The sequence below is a fragment of the Helianthus annuus genome, chromosome 17 (genome assembly GCF_002127325.2).
Source record: "Helianthus annuus cultivar XRQ/B chromosome 17, HanXRQr2.0-SUNRISE, whole genome shotgun sequence".
Classification (NCBI taxonomy): domain Eukaryota; kingdom Viridiplantae; phylum Streptophyta; class Magnoliopsida; order Asterales; family Asteraceae; genus Helianthus; species Helianthus annuus.
The window spans coordinates 80685905-80708154 of NC_035449.2; the positions used below are offsets into that span (position 1 = coordinate 80685905).

The following is a 22250-nucleotide window of genomic DNA, read 5'->3' on the forward strand; positions in this document are numbered from 1 at the left end:
CATGTGGTTATCTTCCAACCTTTTACGTCACAAACAAATATTTAATGTCGGTTATTAATGTGCATGACGTGTGGAGTTTGATCCTATATGTTGGCTTTTCCGCGTGTCATAATGTTTAAGGTATAGTACGTGTTAAGAGTGATAAGTCATTTTGACACCACACTTGTCAGGAGTTAGAGGCAATCTCATTCTGAATTTAAGGTGGGAGTTAAATTCATGAATCTCGATCATATGCGGGGCGATAGTTTGATTGTTGTAAAGACAAGTACGTCACACAACGCTACGAGTCTATTGAATTTAAATATTGTTTTAAGAAACGAGTAGGTCTGTCTAGCCCATTCCATGTAATGATATTTTATATCCTTCATATAGACCAAATCTAAGTTGTCATCGGGAAGAAATGAATCGGACTAGCCCATTCCATTTAATGAATTTTTATATGGAAAAATCTCCATTTTAGTCATTGATCAGTTAAAATATTCAAAGTAGTCGATTGTAGTGGCTCAACGAGCTTTTTCAATCCCGTGTAACGGCTTAAAAAATCATTTCAAGTCAACTAACCCATGATTGCCACGTATCCGACAGCCATCATTCGGTTGAAAGTTCTTAGCCGGTTGAAGGTTCTTAGCCGAGTACTTTCAACACGGCTCAAGCCTTTTCAGATTAGTTATTCTTTGATTTGGCTTAAGATCTTTTAGTGTAGCGGCTTAGCTTGGCTTGGCTTGGCTTGACATCTTTCCTAGGTTAAGTAGAATAATAATAATTTTCTTATAAATAGAAGGTACAATAACATTATTTATGTATAATATTAATATTTTATTTATGTTATAATAAGTATAATAATAATAATTCACTTATATTTTTCACCATTCTGAAAAAGGATTAACATTGTTGTTATATAAATTACTATGTTAGAACCTCATGTATTACACGAGTTAAATAAATGTAATTTTTATACTAAATAATACAAAATATAATTTTAAAAACCTCGTTTATTACACGAGTTGGATAAATGAAATTTTATATATTAAGTAATAAAAAGGTTATATATTTAAGAATTCCGTGTATTGTACAAGTTGAATAAATATAATTGTATATACCAAATAGTTAAAAAAGTTATATCTTTAAAAACTCTGTGTATTACACGGATTAAATAAATGTAATTTTTTATACTAAATAATAAAAAAGTAATATTTTTAAAAAACTCGTGTATTGTACGGGTTGAATAAATCTAATTTTATATACCAAATAATAAAAATAAATATATATCTTTAATAACCCAGTCTATTATACCGGTTGAATAAATATAATTTTGTATCGTAATAATAAAAAAAGTTATATCTTTAAAAACAATGTGTATTAAACGAGTTGAATAAATCTAATTTTATATATCAAATTATAAAAAAAGTTATATCTTAAATCTAAGATCCTTAAGCCAAGCCAAGAAAAGATCTTAAGCCAAGCCGCTACACTGAAAGATCTTAAGCCATAGAAAGTTCTCAAGCCAAGCCAAAGAAAGACTAATCTGAAAAGGCTTGAGCCGTGTTGAAAGTACTCGGCTAAGAACTTTCAACTGAATGACGGCTGTCGGACACGTGGCAATCATGGGTTGGTTGACTTGAAAGGATTTTTTTAAGCTGTTACGCGAAATTGAAAAGGCTCGTTGAGCCGCTACAATTGGCTATTTTGGATATTTTGACCGGTCAATGACTAAAATGGAGATTTTCCCTTTTTATATCCTTCCCATAGACCGAATTTAAGTTATCGTCGAAATATGCGACTCAGAGCTGTCTCTAAAAATGTTCGAAAATCTTTAGGCCTTGTGCGAACAGAAAATACGGGCCCAGTTAAATATAAATTTAAAAAAAAAACATATATATAAAAAATTTAAATATATGAAAATGAATTAATGTCATTTGAATCAACACCAATCATTTAATGCAACTTGACAAAATTAAGCAATTAATGTTATTTGCATTTAATAAATAGATAATAAACAAATAGAAAAACAAAACTGAAGACACCGAGATTAGAACATGTGTCTTCTTATTATTAAAGTGACTTTTAAATCACCAAACTAAATGCTTTAAGATGGTATTTTTCCGATTCCTTATGTATATATTCTAACTTTTCTATATAAAACTAATACAAAAACAAAAAAAAAATGAGCCACTGATGGGTTTGGGCCCTGAGTCATCGCCCATAATATCCTAACCCTATAAAGTAGATTATATTAGTGTGTAATTTCTTTTCCTAAAAAACTACAATACAACTTTTTTTTTAAATGATGAAATTCTATGATTGATAGAAAAGGGTCAACAATGACTATAAAACCCGACATAGTCATCATCATCATACTCAGTAAAGATCACAAATAACAAAGCTAAGATGGGGGCTGAGTAGGGTAAGATGTAGAAAGACTTACCTCTACTACGTAGGAATAAAGAGACTATGTAGGAATAAAGAGACTACTTCCAGTAAGACCCCGACTCGATAGTAGTTTTGCATCAAGCCTTGTACACAAGGCACATAACACTCAGTAATTCGACAAAAGCCGATTAATGCATGTACCCCTTGTCTTTCGTCTATCAATGCCATCACATGATACATTTGGGACAAAACCCGACAAAGTACAATACATAAAACAAAAGAAAGAGAACAAAACAAAACAAGTAATCAAGAAACTAGAGCTCTAATATTAAAACTCATGATCTCTCTCCTCTCTCTGTCGATGTTATGGAACTTAGATCTCGCTTTTATGCGTATGTACGTATTTGCTTTTATGTCTTCCACCATTCTTTCAATCGGAATGAAGTTGTCATTGAACTCCTTTTCGTTCCTCATGTTCCAAATTTGTTAGGGGGTAGGGGCGCTCCACTAGTGATGGAATTACATCACTCACAACATTCAATCAAGTTCCGCCACGTCATCGAGCTTTATTCCATCACTAGTAATGGATTTCACTAGGGGTGGCCATCACTAGTGATGGTTTTTTTAATTTTTAATTTTTAAAATATAAATTAACAATAAGATTATAAATTATAAATTTCATTTAAATAAAAAAAATATTTCTAGACATATTTTATCTTACAACTTAAAAATAAACATATAAACATTTAAATAAACATATTTTAGGTTCTTGAAACCATTCTTCACTTGCTTCGATGTATTTAACAATTTTTAAAAATAAATCTTTTGGTAAACAAAACTGATCTCTAAACGTTTCGACATTGTAGACCGGATTCTCCACAAAATAAACCTTCATTAACACTTCATTGGCATGTATACGATCACGATCCACCATTTTCTTCTTTGGGCGGCTCGAACCTTCAAGTTCGTTATACATCTTCTCGAAAAATTCAAGCGTGTCATTGTCGGAAGACGTATCGCTATCGGTATCTATTGGAAACGAATCCATTAAAAATTTTAAATTCCATTTTTAAAACTATGAATGTTGCTTCATCACGTAGTGTCACGGCGTAATTATCATTGCGTGTTAGTTCATATGGAAGGCTAGGAACGAAGCTGGTTTCAGAAATATAATATTTCGAATTGAGAAGGTGTTAAGCGAGGTGAAGTCTTACGAGTTTTTGTGGGCTAGGAATAGAACTAAGTTTAAAGATCTGTCGTGGGAAAAAAATGGTGTAAATTTGTAATTATGTAAGTTTCTGTTGTGGTGCCTTCCGGTTTTCGAGTTGATCGTTTTCTAATGAAGTTCACATTAAAAAAAAAAAAAAAAAAAAAAAAAAAAAAAAAAAAAACCGTAGTGTCCCGGGTGCTCTTACATTTTTGATAGACGTACCACATTACTAATTGACAATACAAGTCTCATGTTTCTGAAAAAGTCGATGTAACTGGAGTCGTATTATCATTGGTTCAAACCCAAGTCGTGTCGGCTAGACTCAACTTACCCTATGAACAACACAACCACATTCACCTCTTTCAATTTGGACTCAAGTACACTCTGCCAGTGCCACTGCACCACCACCACTTTACAAACACTGACCACCACCACCCCTCGATCTGCACAGAAAACCAACAAACAACACGACGAAATCCACCACTTCTTTCTGACACACAATGTGTTATGTAGGAAAAGCTACAAAGATCTTCATCTTTCTCATCACCGTTCTCCTTATTACTGGCCTCCTGTTAGGCTTCGGCGTCCTCCGCCATAAAATTCATCTTAATTCACATAACTGCTCCGGCAACTCATGCTCTCAATCGGATCTCTATCCTCCGCCGGTGGACTTTCCGATCACCTCCACTCCTGATTCAGGTGCATCCAATCCTTCCGATCTCTATCCTCCTCCGCCGCTGCCATCGTCTGGTTCAAGTTCGAATCTAGCTCCACCGCCTCCGGTTCCGTCACTAGCACCACCGCCGTCGGAATTGAGTAGTGGTAATCAACCTCCGCCTCCGCCGTCGCCGGTGTCTGTAGCTCCTCCGCCTCCGCCGGTGGTTGCTGTAGCTCCGCCTCCGGGATTTAATCCGGCGATCCGGTTCCGGTAACTTCAGGTACTTTAAAAATAATTTAACAATTGTTGTAAAGTAGTACGATTATATAATTGTTTTGTAAAGTAGTACGATTATATAATAGTTTTCAGGTTGATTTGGAGGTTTAATTTAGTGATTTTTTCTTTTAATTTAGTGATTAGTAACTTTATTTGGAGGTTTGATTATCAGTTAACTTTTTTTAATAAAATAATGTTTTCGTGATTCTGATAGTGGAATACTTTGTATTATTTAATGGATGAATTTGATCCTGAATTTCTGGTCAATGGAAAGCAATTTGGAGGATCTGATTGGTCAAAATCTTCATGAAGTTAGTAATATCCATTGATTACTTGTGATTAGATTTTTTTTAACTGCATGAAGTTAGTAATATCCATTGATTACTTGTGATTAGATTTTTTTTAACTGCAAAATTGGATCGCTAAAGCATTATCGTGTCACTAACGGAACCATCCGATCATAATTCATATCTATCTCCAATTAACGGAACAATCCGATCATAATTCATATCTATCTCCAATCGGCATAACGCATATACACATACACCAATTTAGGAGGAAACCTAATAAATATGGGAAAAACCCCCCTGTGGGAATCGAACTCAAGACCTATTGGTCCCAAAGCCTTATCCCACCTCCAAAATGCCACTAGACTATAAAGCAATATGAAGGATCTGATTGGTCAAAGTTATCAAAACAGAGTTTCACTATTGTTTCAACCTTCTTTCTTAACTAACTTTGTTAATTCTTTTTATCTATTTAGAGCTTTTAATATGAAATTACATTGAAATAGAAGGTAAATGGGCAACAAGCTGAAATCGGATCTCAAACGGATCTCAGATGACTATTTTTTATCAAGCAGATTCAATTTTGACATTTTAAAAATATTCATCAAACTAAATTCGATATACAAACTCAAATTGAGAGTGATACATGCGATTTTCATGATTTTGTGTTGGTTTATGATTCGTTTAACAATTGGTTATTAAATGGATTTTGATTGTTTGCGATCGCAGGTACATTTTGAGTGACACTTTTGGGGAGATGAATCACTCATCAAAACCTCCGACTCCATTTGTTTGGAAAGATTAATCATCCAATATACAAGAATGTTGCTAGATTTGCAGGAGTCTTTGATGAAAGTGGCGATACCGTTATAGTAATACGAAGGTGAAAATGGTGATTGGGTGTAAATGTAATATTTGAGTGACCGATTCATTCATATTATTTATGGACAACTTTATTTAATTTTTGTTTGAAATTAGTTTCAAAATTCGACCCATTAAGTTACATAAACAAGTCAATGGATTACGTTATGTAAACGAGTAAGTCAGTTTCTGATCTCTAAGTCCTCGCTTGTTGCTGACCAGCGCGTCTTTCCACGGACGAGATGGCTTCCTCTTATGGTTAACATCTTTGGGTGGAGGGCGTTGCAGAATCGGTTACCCACGAAGGAGGCTCTTTGTCATCGGAATATCAGGCCGGATCTCTTTTTTGTCGCCTTTGCGATGAAGATCTGGAAATGGAGGATCACATATTCACTGCTTGCAGTTTTACCTTAGAAGTTTGCGTGGCGATTGCATCATGGTGTAACCTATCTCCCATATTTGCCTTTTCTTTCCGGGATATCCTCGACTTGCATAGTTAACTATGTCAAGTCGCTTGGGTCTCTTTGGATCAAGTATCGTGCTAATTTGGTGGGGCTGGACGGGATTGGATGGGGTAGCCTAGGCAGTTAGTAATTAGTTTGTTGTATGTTGTTTTTTCAGTTTTGCCTTACTTTGCTATTCTTCTAAGGCTGAAGGGTATGGACCGCATGTTTGGGTCATGGATTATCACATATGAACATTAATTAATTGCTATACCACTCTCTCATTTTATCCATCATGGTTCGCATGGATTAAAGCACACTAACCATGGACCTCAATTTCCTTTTTCCAATATTTCCTTTAGACAAAAATAAATAAGTGGATAGTGGTTGGGTCTTAACCATACGCTTAGGGTAGTGGTTTTGTATGGTGGATTAGAGGTGGGTGAAATGACGTTGAGGTGGAGGGTCATGGTGGTAATGAGGGTCATGACCACACCATATAGCCTAAGCCACCTGCTAGTTGGTTCATTTTAGTGAAATGACACCTTTCAAAAAAAGTCAATGAATTATGTGATGGATCTACTTTTTAGCAAATGTAAGCTTTATATTAACAAACAAGAAGATAAATGTTCTCAGGTACACCAATTTGCAAACTTTGTAACAAACAAGAAGAAGATGCTGATCACCTTTTTACAAGGTGTTATATGGCTTCAGTAATGTGGCAAAAGATCAGTCTATGGTGTAGAATACATCAGATTCATGTGTTAAACACACGAAGGACCTGCTGAATTTCCATAAAATTGAGATGACCGATAAGCCGAAAAAAAGTTTATACAAACCGTTTTTTTGGCAACTTGTTGGGAGATATGGAAAGCACGAAATGAATGCATTTTCAGTAGGAAACGAGTGAACATAGACACAATCTTTGGGGACGTGCAAGCAGTCTCTTTCATGTGGATAAAGTATAGGGCGAAACGGACAAAGATGGATTGGAGAAAATGGGCGAGGTTCGAAATTGCAAGATAACCAACCATTGTATTGTTCGAAAGTGCACTCTCTTTCCTTTGTTGTAATCTTAGTTTTTTCTAGGCGATGATGGTTGGCTTAATAGCAACTAACCATTGTATTGTTAGAAAATTTGGTGATAAATAAAGTTTGTTGTTACCGTTAAAAAAAGCAAATATAAGCTTTTTTTTTTCAAGGTAAACTTCATTAAAAACACAAGCTACCTCAAACCGAGGCAACCGAAAGCAACATTACAAATTCACAAATTTACACCAATCTACCCAAGACGTAGAGACTCCTTTATTTCTAGTAGAATACCACAAAAAACCAATCTTCCTAACTTCACCAAAGATATAATTCAAGTTTACCTCTGAGTTTTTGAATCTTGACTCGTTTCTAGCTCTCCAAATCACCCAGCATCCAATTCTAATAATACCTTTAAGCGCTTCTTTCTTCTTCCCATCCAAACCGGTATGGTTATGGATCTCAATCAGGTCCCTAAAGGAGAAAATCACCATATTATGACACTTACACCAATTAATGATATACGTCCATAGCATAGACGCGACAGAACAGGACGTGAAAAGATGATCAACACTTTCCTCTCCATCTCCGCATAACCCACACAATGAGCTGCCAACATCAATGTTACGTCTACTAAGCGCATCGACCGTTGCAATCCTATCCATCTCCGCCCTCCAAATGAATATGTTACACTTCTTTGGAATCCATTTGCATCGCTACGGGACATACGTATCACCGCGAATTCTGCCGCTATCTAGAAGATTCCTAACCGAACTCATATTGAAATCCATTTCTTTCTCATGGACAGACCCGATCCACGTCCACTCATCTTTGTTAAGGTTTAAATTAAACTGATTCAGCAACGTACATAAGCCCACCATCTCGTTCACTTCCACGTCCGATGTAACAGGTCTCTTCCATCTCCAAGAGAAACGGGTTCCATTATTCATGTTTCCCACACAAGAACTCACTTTACAATCTTTAATTACCTCGATCTTAAAAAGATTCAGGAATGTCTCTTTGAGAGGTCTAGCTCCGATCCAGTGATCCAGCCAGAATTTTGTGTTGTCACCATTGCCGATCGCCACTTTGAAATAATTTTTTAGTTGGATACCATTGATAACCGTATTATTAAGAACCTTCGCAATACTAGACCACACCCCGCCGAAAGAATTCCTGACCCGAATGAAATCTCCACAGTTCCTGTTATTATGTATGGCCTCAATAACTCTACTCCACAGTTTCTTATTATTAGTCAAAAACCTCCGGCCCCATTTGGATAAAAGAGAAGTATTAACATTTTTCAAGTTACTCAGTCCAAGACCACCATTCTTCACAGGAAGTGTGACCCAATCCCAAGCAACCCAGTGAAGTTTCTTCAGCGAACCGTCTCCTCCCCAAAGAAAATTCCTCATCTTTGCTTCTAGATCTTTAATTACTTTAACCGGGGCTTTATAAAGGGAGAAATAGTAGTTAGGGAGGCTTTCCAACACAGCTTTAATAAGAGTAATTCTTCCAGCTATCGAGAGAAGATCCGCTTTCCATTTAGCTAGTCGCACATCGAACGTATCATACACCGGTTTCCAATTGATAATTCGGTTCATGTTGGCCCCCACCATAAGACTAAGATATTTGAAGGGAAAGGTCCCAGCTTGGCATCCCATAACCTCCGCCATAACAGATAATGTTGTCGGTTGGACTCCAATGGCATAAATATTAGATTTCTTAATATATTTATCTTAAGACCAGAACAAATATGGAAAACCCGAAGAATACGAACCACATTTTTAATATTCGCTATCGACCATTCCCCAAGAATTATAGCGTCATCCGCATAAAATAGATGAGGTACACAAGGACCAAAAGGGATTTGAAATCCACTAAAAAAATTTGAACTTTTGGCTTTCTCAATCATGCATGATAACATCCCCATAACCATAAGAAAAAGAAAGGGAGAAATAGGATCCCTTTGCCCCAAACCTTTTTGACATTGGAATTAAAATGTTGGGGATCCATTCACCAAAACCGATGATCTAGCTGACTCCAAAATACCTTTAATCCAAGAGCACTACCTGCTAGGGAATCCCATCTGACCCATAGTAGAAATAAGAACATCCCAATTGACATTATCATAGGCTTTCTCAAAATCAATTTTCAAAAAGAAAGCTTTCTTTTTATTCTTCTTTCCCCAATTTTTGATCTCGTTGATTAACAGAGGCCGTCAAGAATATAGTTACATTTTATGAATGCCGACTGTGATTCGGAGATGACAGATCCAATAACCGCTTTAAGCCTACTAGCTAGGACCTTAGAAACAACCTTGCTTATGATGCCGATAAGGTTGATTGGACGGTAAGAATTCAGCTCATAAGGATCCTTAATTTTTGGAATAAGAGTTATAAACGAGCTACCACATCCGATATTAATCTTCCCACAATCAAAAAATTCGTCCAAAATCTCTTTGAAATCCTTTTCGAATAAAACCCTGAAAAACTTAATGAACTTCATGTTAAGACCATCGGGATCGGGAGCTCTATCGTCTCCACAATTCCTTCTTAATATTATCACAATTCAATTCCGGTCTAAAACGGTATCCTTCTTTGAAACGCTCTCTAAAAAACCCATAACTTCACTTTTGATCTTCCTCGGGTTTGTGACCCAACTACCATTGATATTAAGACCCGGGATCTGGTTTGATGCCCGTCTAAAAATCGTATTACACGTATATCTATAACCTATGTTAATTATGAATTTAATTAGTTGTGATAACCATGACACACATTTCGATTTCTTTTTCATTTAAGAACTATTTTTTTGAAGAAGAATTAACCATATGTCGAGAACATGGGTAGCATGGTGTACAATATAATATTTTATAATTGATTATATGTATAAAAATTGATAAAAGTGTTTGATTTTTTAAATTACACATGGAAAAAATGCGGAATAATGTGTTTTAGAATTGTAATTTTCATCTATTTTTATAAAGGGTGTTGTTAAATGTACTCTCATTTTTCTTTAATTTTACTGGTTGCACTCCCCTCTAAAGTTGGTAAATAAATACAATCAACCCTTGTATTTTCTTTTTTTTTTTAGTTTGTATTAGGACCGACCAAGTTGAACGTTCTTGACACGCATTAAAATTATACCAATGTCATTGAATAAAGTATTTGTTACAAAAAGAAATTGAACGGTCACGGTGGTATAAAACGTAATGATTTAAGTTATGAAAATAATTTCAAAAGCATGTTCTAATAGGAAGCTAGAAAATATCAAAGCAAACAAAAGTATAGATTGTTCTCGCCAAACAAAATAACGCCAGCTATTCGAAAAACAAAAACCTATTTATTATTATTATTATTATTATTATTATTATTAAATAATTAAATGTCAAAACTAATTTATACATGTGCATTATGCATATTCCAAATCCAACAAACTCGGTCAAACTCAACGTCCATTTGCCCTTTCATAGGGAACTAACATGGATAACCCACTTTCTGCTATCCAAACCATGACTCTGTTGACTCGTACTCGTTACCCGTTAACCCGCATGAAACTTCATTCATACTTCTTGTCAATAGATTACAACTGTCCTGTTTATCATCAATGATTCAATCATACTTCTTGTCAAAGCACCTATTTTATCATTAACCTTGAACCAGCAATTTTTTACCCAAAAAATTTACTAAACCAACATTCAGGGTGTCTGGAGCCTGGACAATCCTTCAGCCATACCATTGTTGACGGGTCGTTTGCTCACGCTCACACTCGCACTGCCACATCAGCACCAAGCATATGATTATGTTCTTTAGACGGATCTGCCAACCGAGCTACTTCTGGCTTAGACTAAGATATGGCTGAAATTCTCAGGTACGAACTTAGATTGGACGAAACTTGATGCTACGTGCAATAAGGCCCGACATAGTCCGTTCATAAGTTATGAGTTTCAAATTAACAAAAAGATAATCATTTTTAAGCTCATAATTTGAGTTGAATTTCCACACAATAACCTCCATCCATCCATCTTTCCTTTGCCTTGGAACCCAGTCAGTATCGCGCATATTCCAGGGGTTTGGATATCTAAAATAAAGAATTCCCGTCTCTTTGTTTTTCCAATTGAATAAATCCCGTGCAATCACCGGACCATGCAACCCACAACACATCTCTGAAAGCTTGAACACAAGGTTGCACGCATATTGGGTGTTTGCTGACAACATTTGACTTGTAATCTTGCACTTGATGTGCAATATTTGTTGTCGTGAACACTCAACTGCGTCAGTAAATCTGCATGTATGACATATCGTATAATTATATACTATTTGAACATGCACTCAAACGTATAAAACTTTTCTAGTCCACCTACTAACTGACATGAACTTACAGCACAAGGAGGAGTGTTACATGGCCTCGTAGATTTGGTGGGTGTCATTGGCCAATTGGACATTTCATTGGACTATATATCTAATAGTGGGCCCAATCACAACTCACCGTGTGTGTGATGCTCATACATACCATTCCAAGAAGCTAGTGTTTGTGACCACCAATTGGTCAGATATTTGTCTCTATTCCTGAATCAAGGTACGTTCTTTTTGTGTTAGGGGTTGTTTGTTTAGCTCTTAATGAGACTCTTAATGGTTCAGACTTCTTACCGGTTCAGCACTTAATGGTTTATGCTGTTTGTTTTGAGAGCATATGTCTTAATGATTCAGACATTTGCCTCTAAATGGTTAAACATTATACAAGGCCATGTAAAAAAATTTACGAGGCCATGGTTTGGAACTTGCCTCTAAATGCTCTCGAATATGTCTTAATGATTCAGACATTTGCCTCTAAATGGTTTGACATAACGAGAACCAAATCGTGTGATCTTTCTTTTCCTTCATCGGATTTGGCAAGTTCCACAACTGTTTGATCAAAGATTAAGACTTTATAAAAGATAAATAAAAAAACACGAATAATGTTATTATCACACATTATCCGTCTTTGATTTTGATTTCAAGACTTGATAGACTTCCCTTAACCTTTCAATTTCTTTGTTTTTTACCTGCAAAAAAAATTTAAGACCATTTTGAAAACTTCGGATTGGGACATATGGAATGGGAGCCATTTTAAACTTCTAATTTCTTTGTGATTTTCGATTGCTTCGTGTCTCGCCTGCATAAAATTTTAAGGCCATTTTATAAACTTCAAAATAAATAGAACAATATAGAATGGGAGGCAAAGAGTATTTTCAAACTTGCATTGTTAATTGCTTGAAATTGAATGCCTTCAATGTAGATGGAATCACTTCCACAATAGCATCGTGAAAAGCTTTCTAGTAGAACCTCAAAATCAGTATCTTTCTTGTGATTCAAGAATTGAAATAATTCAATCATCATCCACCCATCTTCTCTCCATGTTATGTTACGAAATATGCATTCAAGCTTTGGTTCCCCATTTTTTACTTTAGGTTCACATACATCTGTTTAGTTTGAATTTTTCTTGGATCACGAAATCTAAAGATGAGATGAACTTTGTAATTCACACACGGAGATAAAAACCGAGTTCATATCTTGATTTGTATATTCAAATTCGAAATATTTAACATCTCGGCTACTTTGGGAAACCTGCTTCAAGCATTAAATGGATTAGGTGTATTAATCACATCTCTTAAATAAAAGAGTGGTTTCAACATTCTAGTCATTTATAAAATTAAAAAACAGGTTATCATACATATTTAGGGGCTGTTTGGCAACATCTGAATGGTTAAGTGCTGAACAAGTAAGAGGTCTGAACTATTAAGTGTTGAAATAGTAAGAGATCTGAACCATTAAGAGCCTGTATAATGTTTAACCGTTCAGAGGCAAATGTCTGACCAACTCAGATTAGAGGTCTTAACCATTCAGACTCTGTATAAATCTTAACCATTCAGAGGCAAATGTCTGAACCATTCAGACATCTGCTCGTGAAACAAACAGTCTGAACCATTAAGTACTGAACCAGTAAGAGGTCTGAACCATTAAGAGTCTTATTAAGAGGTAAACAAACAACCCCTAACACAAAAAGAACGTACCTTGATTCAGGAATAGATCGCCATTTACGTAACAAATGGTCTTTATATGAAAACCTTTTTGTTGCTATCATTTCATTTCTTTCTCCATTACTTCCAAGTGAAACCACTGATAGAAATAAAAACCAATTTCAGGTGTCCTTAAATTCTGGAGTTGATTGTTCATCAAAGAATTATTCACACAAATAATTTAAGTAAAATGGAAAAAAAAAAGTTACCACTTTGCCATCTTGAAGGAGGATTTCTTTGGTGAACATATCGTAGAGACCCTTTTTCGTTATTTACTTGTAGATTTGTGGATTTTTTGATACCTGGATTATTTCTTTGTAGTCTATAGGCAGTTTGGGCTCCCATATTTCATAATCCTCGTATACGTTAATTAACAATTAAAGAAAAATTATTTAGTATGTTATTGATTTTCATTTAGATACATTACACTTTTTTTACTTTGAAAAGAAAAATAAAATACACAACAAAAATCGATTTCAGGGACAAAATAGCACGTCACAACTAGAAATATAATTTCACAGCCATTACTTATATTAATATTTTTCCTAAGGTTCAACAATTAATATTTTTCGTTGTTTTTATTTCTTGATATATTTATACATTTCTTGAAAATATAATTTCGCAGCCGTTACTTGTATTAATATTTACTTGTTGAAGCAAGAATCCAACTCAAATAGATGTATGAAAACTTACTTGGAATTCCAATGCCTTTTTAAGCTGTATTATTAACTGGTCTATAGCTGGCCGCTCATCCTGGTCAATCTCTAAGCATTGAATGGCAACCGTTTGAAATATAGTCAATGATTGTGGTGTAATTTGTTCCTTTATACCCTCAAATATCATCTTGTCAAGGTTTCCTTCTTCATTGTAGTATCTTACAGCCATAGGTCCTAACGAATGAGAGTGATTCTCACATCCCTCTGCCCATGCCAATCTCCCGCACAACATCTCAAATAAAATCACACCAAACGAGTATATATCTGAGCGTTGCGTTAAGAAACCCTCAAATTCGTACTTTAGGTCCATGTATCCCAACGAGGTGCAAGCAATATCATCCACATGTTCAGCTCTGTCAACAACCAATACTTTGTTGGAGAACTCCAAATTAGAAATTTTAGCATTCCAATTACCATCAACTAGAATGCTACCACTTCTAATATCCCTATGCATTATCGAACCCTCTTGCTTTGCACCATCTTTATGAAGAATTTGCAATCCAGTTGCAACATCAATGCATATCTTGAGGCGTTTCATCCACGTAAGACTAGGATTATCCAAATGTTTATCGAGACTTCCATTACAGGCATGCTCGTAAACGATGATTTTTTCATTCATTTCATTACAGTAGCCTACAAGACCAATGATGTTCTCATGTTTATATTTGAGAAGAGTTTCAAACTCCATCAAAAACTGAATATGTCCTTGATGATACTTTTCATCCCAACGCTTTACTATAACACGGGTACATACGTAAGCATGCGCAACTTCTCCTTCATAAAGCTTCCAAAATCTTCCTTCTCCAATGCAATTGCCGCCACTGAAGTTTTGTGTGCCCAATTTTATTGCTTTAAGTAATATATGTAGGTTATCCTTGTTTTTCTGTGAATCATGGCATTTAAATAATCAACTTTGTAATTAAAAAAAATTATGTACAATTGCAATAGGCAACAACTGTATTTAAAAAATTACTTGTTGGTAATTAAAGCACTGATACTAAACTAAAAGAATTAAAAAAAAATATATGTACGTGTGTAAGGATATTGGATTTCAAATATAGTATGCAATTGCAATATGCAACAAGTGTATTCTATTCTAATATTTACATTGATCATCATATTTAATGCAAAAAGAACTGGTTGTTAATTAAATTATATACAAGTTTCAATTTTTGTCTTATGGACGTAAATAAAAATACATGTCACATAAAGTTTACAAGATTTGTATTATTTAATTAGAAGTCTGATTCACAATAATTAATAATTCAAAACTATTAATATTAATATTTATATATTCATAGAGAAGTTGTATTCTATGTTTAGAAAGGTTAAAAAAAATAATTGATGTTACATTTTTAACCTAAAACTACTTTAGTTTTTTACTTTTAACCCAAAAGGTTTTCATATTTGCCAATTTAACATCATAACATTTTTATTTTCAACTTTCCCACCAGATACTTTTCATATTTTACAAAATTTTCGTTTTACGTTTTGTTTTAAATTTTGCGAGTTAACACGGCGCAACGTTCGTGTGTGGTTCAACGATTTTACGTTTTGTTTTACGCTTCGTTCTTAATTTTACGAGTTAAAATGACGCAACGTGTGTGTGTGATTAAACATTTTTATGTCGTCATTTTTTCCCGTTTGATAGGTTCGTCGCCACGCGCGGGTTCTAAATTTACTTAGTTATTATTTTCTATGTTTTATATTCCGGTCTAATTTCTTTGCATTAACACGTCGCAACTTCAGTGTTGGTGGTCGTTGGCAGTGTTGTCGCATTTAATGCTATTTGTCATGATTTTACGCCCCCATTGCAATGCGCGCACGGGGGGAGGGGGGTAATACTAGTTATCTTGAACTTGCATTAACTTTCCAACAAAGTCTTACTACAGAGAGGTTATTATGAGAGAGTGTACTTCAAAACTATTAATATTTATATATTTTATTTATACTCAAACTGTACAAATATTGCTTTAACCTAGTGGGCCAAATTGTCATTCAAGTTGCCATGGCTCAAACTATCCACAAACCCTATCTGTCTATTTGCACATCTTCTACCTCGTATATGCCTCGTATAAGGCCTATATGGGGCGTATAGAGTTACATCAAACTCAGTGTCTGAATCATGTCAGTTTTGGTTTGGCTGCTTCTATACGCCGCGTACAGCCCTATACGTGGCGTATAGAACCCCTCGTATAGGTCTCGTATATGACTCATGCCCCATACATGCCACGTATAGGCCAATATGGGGCGTATATAAGGGTTTTTTTTTACAAATATTTTATACAATATTAATTGTTTTAGCAAACTTTTATAAAAAAATAAGTTTTCCATTTTAAATAAATAAAAAAAACAAGTATAGGATATGATACAACACTTGTATAGGCCTATACAAGACTTATATTATACACTATACGATACGATACAATACGATACTATAGGATAGAATACACACCCATATACACCTATATGTGTAGTATAGGTCTCGTATAGGACTATAGGTGTTATTTATGTCCCGTATACGCCGATAGGCCTATACAAGACCTATACGAGACTTATACTACAATATACAATATGACACAATACGATACGATACAACACCCATATAGGTCGGTGGGTGTAGTATAGGTCTCGAATAGGCCTATAGGCATATACAAGACCTATAGGGGACCTATACGAGACTTATACTATACATTATACGATAAGATACTATAAGATACGGTACAACACCCGTATAGCTCTATAGGTGTAGTTTAGGTCACGTATATGCCTATACTCCTATACAAGACCTATAGGGGACCTGCACGAGACCTATACTACATTATATGATACGATACTACATCCATAGGCCCATACAATGCTTATACGAAACCTACACGAGACTTATACTACACTATACTATACGATACGATACAATACAATACGATACGAGACTATATGATAAGATACAACACTCGTATAGGCCTGTAGGTGTAGTATAGGTCCCGTATAGGACAATAGATACGGTTTAAGTCCTGTATAGGCCTATAGGCAAATACAAGACCTATAAGGGACCTATACGAGACTTATACTATTGTATAGTATAAGTCTCCTATAGGTAATATAAGTCTCGTATAGGTCCCCTCTAGGTCTTGTATATGCCTATAGGCCTATACATGAACTAAACCACACCTATAGTCCTATATGAGACCTATACTACACCTACAGGCATATACGAGTGTTGTATCTTATCCTATAGTCTCGTATCGTACTGTATCGTATCATATCGTATAATGTAGTATAAGTCTCGTCTGGGCCAATGGATGTAGTATCATATCATATAGTGTAGTATAGGTCTCATATAGGTCCCCTATAGGTCTTGTATAGGCTTATATGCGTATACAGGTGTTGTCTCATATCATATAGTATTGTATCGTATTGTATGGTATGGTATTGTATAGTATTGTATCGTATCCTATCGTATACTGTATAATATAATTCTCGTATAGGTCCCCTATAGGTCTTCTATATGCCTATAGGCCTATACGAGACTTTAAACCACACATATAGTCCTATACGAGACCTATACTACACCTACAGGCCTAGACGAGGGTTGTATCTTATCATATAGTCTCGTATCGTATAGTGTAGTATAAGTCTCGTATAGGCATCGTATAATTAATATTAGTGTTATTGATATTAAAAAGAAAAAAAAACAAAAAAAAAATAAAAAATATACGCTGCAAACAGGGTTAGACTGAGTGTCTAGTGCGGTCCAAAAGACCATTATAGCCTTGTTTTGCCCCCAGTCTAGCCCTAACTCAGGGGTACAATAGTCTTTTAAACAACCCTAGACGCTCAGTCTAGCCCAGTATGCGGCATATATTTTTATATTTTTTTGTTTTCTCTTTTTTATATTAGTGTTATTGATATTAAAAAGGGAACAAATATATATATATATATGTGTGTGTGTGTGTGTGTGTGCCGCATAAAAGTTAGAATGGATGTCTAGTGTGGCCCAAAAGACAATTATAGCCCTGTTTTGCCCCTAGTCTAGCCCTAGCTCAGGGGTATAATAGTCTTTTAAACAACCCTAGACGCCCAGTCTAGCCCTGTATGCGGCGTATATTTTTATTTTTTTTGTTTTCTTTTTTTAATATTAGTGTTATTGATACTAAAAAGAGAAAAAAATATATGTCGCATACAGGGCTAGACTGGCGTCTAGTGTGATCCAAAAGACCATTATAGCCCTGTTTTCCCCCTAATTTAGCCCTAAGTCAGGGGTATAATAGTTTTTTAAACAACCCTAGATGCCCAATCTAGCCCTGTACGCGGCGTATAGTTTTATTTTGCAACCCCCCTTGAAGTTTAAAAGTTTTAAAAAATAAAATGGCAAATTACCATTTTAGCCCTGATACACCCCCAACCTAGGCCTGACTCAGGGCTAAAATGGTAATTTCCATTTATAAAAGTGTTTTTTTAAATCATTTATATACATACGCTTCATACAGGCCTATACTAGGCATATAAGAGAGGCAAAAAAGACCAATTTACCCATGCGTAAAGCCCCAACTCAGGGGTAAAATGGTCTTTTTCGTCTATATGTCCCGTATAGGCCTATACAAGGCATATACGGGGCATATAAGACAAAATATGACATAATCAGAGATTCTCTTGAAAATTGAAAAATGTTATACGCGATGTATAGACCTATACGAGGCGTATATGAGGGTGTGTGAATAGGCACTTGGGTGCGTGAATATGTAGACCCTTTTAGATGGGCCGTTACGCCATATGAAATAGAGAGACCTCAATTTTGGATATCATGGATTCATCTATAACGAACATATCCTCTTGTCGTTCAAGCATATTTTCTGATGTATTCTGAAACAAAACACGTGTTTTTGCGTTGTATACCATATTTGTTTTCCCCACATACTATGTTTACATGCCAATGTTAAGTTCTTGATAACAATATACCAATTGAAAATATACTTGGTGATTCAAGTAATAATTAATTTGTTTGAAACAGTAGTAAATAGATTCATAAGCTGAAGATGAGATTAACACTAAAATTTAACTCTTAAAATCATAATAGAAAATAGACCTTAAATAGATCCATAAAGTAAGGGCTTGAGAAATATGACAAAACCTATCTAACGTGGTAGGTTTTAGAAAAGCCTTTATCACACATCTTACTCCCCTTTCTCCCTCATTTTTATTATTTTTTTTAAGTTATATTAAATTCCTCATTTTCTCTTCCTTCCTTATAATATTTATTCCATAATCTTTTAAGACTTTGAAAGCATGAAATAAAAATATTTGCTAAGATTTCAAACCATTTTCGGTATATGTATTCTTTTATGTATTTAGATTGAACTCATGTCATCAAGTATCTAGTTTTATGTTTAAAGTTCAGCAAATACACTAACTCACAACAAAATTAAGGTATGAGTTAAGAAATAACGGTGTATTATATTTTATATAACGTTTGTATCATAAAGTTTTTCGGTTTGAGCTTGAGCCTTAAAAACTAATGTGAACATAGATCACACTGTAACTAATTTACAAATAAGGAAGTTACATTTTGAAACAGGTTACTTACTTGAAAATTCAATGCTTCTTCAAGTTCTTTGATAATGACTTCCATAGTTGGACGCCCGGTTTGAGTTTCTGCCAAACATTGATATGCAATTTTTAAGAACGTTTCTAGAGAATCCTGATTGACACCCCCTTTTAGCATAGAAATGATTTCATCGGCTTCCATTAATTTTGGATCTACCATTCCCTTTAGTGTTCCTTCATTGTAGCGTTGTCGAGCTACTGATGGAAGCCCTTTCTCACCATAGATTTTATCATATGCCAACCTCCCACACATTAATTCAAACAGAACTACTCCAAAAGAGTAAATATCTAGCTTCCCAGTGTTTGAAAGTTATAATCTCTACACATCCTTGAAGTACAAGGGTTTATTAGTAATTAGTGTAAAGTATGGCGGTTACAAAGTTCGGGGGGCAGTTATGACAAACCAGAAATTAATAACCACCACCCCAAGGGTTGCGAAACCCCTTGGGAGGCACCCTTTTGATCTCGGCCACAAGGAGAAGAAGGAAGGGACGCAACCATTCGATTTAGAGACGCACCAGTTCAAGTTTGTGGCTACAAATCAACGCACCCCTTCACGATCAATCTCATCCACATATTCAAGGGACACTTCTATTCATGAAGGGACACGTCTATTAGTCGCACCCGTTGGAAAACTATAAATAGGGATAATTTGATTTCATTTGAAATACACACTCTCATTCGAAATCAGTTGTACATATACACACATTCAGATTGTATTTTGATTATTATTCAAGTTATACAAGTTTGTTATCACGTTCTAGAGATCAAGATCCATATTGGGGCCAACAATTGGTATCAGAGCATCAGGCTCTAGGCGTGGAAATCGCAAGGCATCGCAGGGAATTCGCGATCAGGTTTCAATTTCGCTTTTCAATTCGCAAGTTCAATTCAGAATTTTGATTTCGGTTCTAGGGTAATCGGTTGAACCGAAGGGTTGGTTAGGAATCTAGGGTTTGTTTGATTCCGGGGTTTAGTGCGAATTAGATTGTTGATTGTTTGATTGCTACACGATTCGGGTAATCGTGGGTTTGAGATTTATTGAAACCAAGAAATTAAAAGTTTAGTAAAGGTGAAGATTGTTTGGCAAGAAGTCATGTCAGGAACATCCGGACAAAATCCGATAATAATACAGAAGGAAGGAAGTTCTCTTTCCCAGTTTCAGTGTCCGATTTTGAAACCAACAAACTATACGGTTTGGGCTATTCGTATCAAGACGATTCTTGAAGCAAATGGTTTATGGGAAACGATTGAACCAGCAGAAAATGCAACGGTAGACACTAAGAAGGATAAATCTGCAATTGCATACTTGTTTCAAGCAATACCAGAAGATGTTGTATTGCAAGTTGCAAGTTGTAAGACTGCAAAGGAAATTTGGGATAATCTAAAGGTAAGACACGTTGGTGTTGATCGGGTACAAAAGGCGCGTATACACACGCTATTATCAGAATTTGAATTGTTGCAAATGAAGGATGACGACACTATTGATTCATTTACCGCAAAGATTAATAGTATCGTTACCCGGGCAACTGAAGTAGGAACGACGTTGAGTCAACCGACTCTAGTACGCAAACTCCTAAATGGTGTACCGGATAAGTTTACTCAAATCGTTGCCTCCATGGAACAATACTCCGATCTAGAAACAATGACGCTAGATGAGGCTATTGGTAGATTAAAAGCGTATGAAGAAAGGTTAAAGTTGAAGAAAAAGGAAAGCCCCGTGAACAATCTAGAAGAACTCTTGTATGCGGGTCATGGACAACATGTTGGAAATCATGGACGAGGGAGATTCCGTCCCTCACGAGGCCGAGGGAGAGGAAATTATCAACATAGGGGTGAAGGGCACACCTCTTACGAGTCGGAAGGAACCGACAAACCACAAAGTGATGATAGCAAGCAAGAGACACCGATTATGAGAGGTAAGTCGAAAATCACTTGCTATAGATGTGAGAAACTTGGGCACTATGCCTATGAATGCCCAACCAAGAAAACCAAAGAAAGTGAGACACTATTGGTCGAAATAGAAGAAGATGATAATGAACCGACACTTCTGATGTGCCTAGACGCTGAAGAGAAATAGAAACGTGAAACTTGGTCGTGTGATACGATCAAGGGGAAGAACCGTGTGATGCGGAAATAACCTGTGAAAGGTATGATAAACAGTCCAGTGAATGGACCGGATCAAAGCGAAGAATCCGTGAGGGAAGCAATCAATAATGAAGAACTCGTTGTGAGAGACAACCGTGAAGAGGATAGTTAATCTGTGATAGATCAAGAAGAAGACACGTGGGTGAACGAAACAAGTAATCCTGTGACTGGGTCAGAAGAAGGAACTGTTGTGTGATATAACCGCAAAAGAAATCTAAGTGAATTAGATTATCCAAAATCTATGCGAGATGGATGCAAGTCATGTGATATGATAGTGGGCAAGTCAATCAAGACCGGGTGAAGTTCGTGTTGAGACAACTACACAAGAAAAGATTCGTGTGATACAAATCAAGTACGGTTAAGACAAGTGTGAAGCAAAATATTCGTGTGAAGCGAGTTCAAGTGAAACAAGGTTCGTGAGGAGCAACTTTGGTGAATAAGAAGATACATGTGAAGTGTTAGATACCGAGGAGACTCGAGATGATAAAGCTACTTGGAGTTCAAGATCTACAACTCAAGGATGTCCAAGATTAGGGGGGTGAATGAAAGTTATAATCTCTACACATCCTTGAAGTACAAGGGTTTAT

General features: G+C 35.6%; 4 protein-coding genes across 4 annotated transcripts; 2 read left to right on the forward strand and 2 right to left on the reverse strand.

Moving 5' to 3' along the window:
* The first annotated feature begins 3819 nt into the window (after nucleotides 1-3819).
* LOC110923252 (branchpoint-bridging protein-like) lies at nucleotides 3820-5775 on the forward strand. The gene is made up of 2 exons (XM_035986873.1): nucleotides 3820-4518; nucleotides 5531-5775. Exon 1 carries the CDS (start codon nucleotides 4081-4083, stop codon nucleotides 4510-4512), a length of 432 nt encoding a protein of 143 aa, XP_035842766.1. The 5' UTR covers nucleotides 3820-4080; the 3' UTR covers nucleotides 4513-4518; nucleotides 5531-5775.
* Nucleotides 5776-7361: 1586 nt separating this feature from the next.
* LOC110925113 lies at nucleotides 7362-7799 on the reverse strand. The gene has a single exon (XM_022169079.1). It carries the CDS (start codon nucleotides 7797-7799, stop codon nucleotides 7362-7364), a length of 438 nt encoding a protein of 145 aa, XP_022024771.1.
* A 3216-nt stretch (nucleotides 7800-11015) lies between these two features.
* On the reverse strand, nucleotides 11016-19768 carry LOC110925112 (PTI1-like tyrosine-protein kinase 2). The gene is made up of 4 exons (XM_022169078.1): nucleotides 19496-19768; nucleotides 13889-14794; nucleotides 12159-12181; nucleotides 11016-11421 (listed from the first exon to the last, which is right to left on the reverse strand). Exons 1-4 carry the CDS (start codon nucleotides 19766-19768, stop codon nucleotides 11016-11018), a joined length of 1608 nt encoding a protein of 535 aa, XP_022024770.1.
* Nucleotides 19769-20611: 843 nt separating this feature from the next.
* On the forward strand, nucleotides 20612-21595 carry LOC110925110. The gene has a single exon (XM_022169077.1). It carries the CDS (start codon nucleotides 20612-20614, stop codon nucleotides 21593-21595), a length of 984 nt encoding a protein of 327 aa, XP_022024769.1.
* The last annotated feature ends 655 nt before the right edge of the window (nucleotides 21596-22250 follow it).

Excerpts from the sequence above, each read along its gene's own strand:
- LOC110923252 (XM_035986873.1), top strand. The coding sequence starts at position 4,081 with ATGTGTTATGTAGGAAAAGCTACAAAGATCTTCATCTTTCTCATCACC.
- LOC110925113 (XM_022169079.1), bottom strand. The coding sequence starts at position 7,799 with ATGGATAGGATTGCAACGGTCGATGCGCTTAGTAGACGTAACATTGAT.
- LOC110925112 (XM_022169078.1), bottom strand. The coding sequence starts at position 19,768 with ATGTGTGGGAGGTTGGCATATGATAAAATCTATGGTGAGAAAGGGCTT. Across the intron at positions 14,795-19,495 it reads AAGAAGCATTGAATTTTCAA|AAAAACAAGGATAACCTACA; the intron begins GTAAGTAACCTG and ends CATGATTCACAG. Across the intron at positions 12,182-13,888 it reads AAAAGGCATTGGAATTCCAA|GTAAAAAACAAAGAAATTGA; the intron begins GTAAGTTTTCAT and ends TTTTTTTTGCAG.
- LOC110925110 (XM_022169077.1), top strand. The coding sequence starts at position 20,612 with ATGTCAGGAACATCCGGACAAAATCCGATAATAATACAGAAGGAAGGA.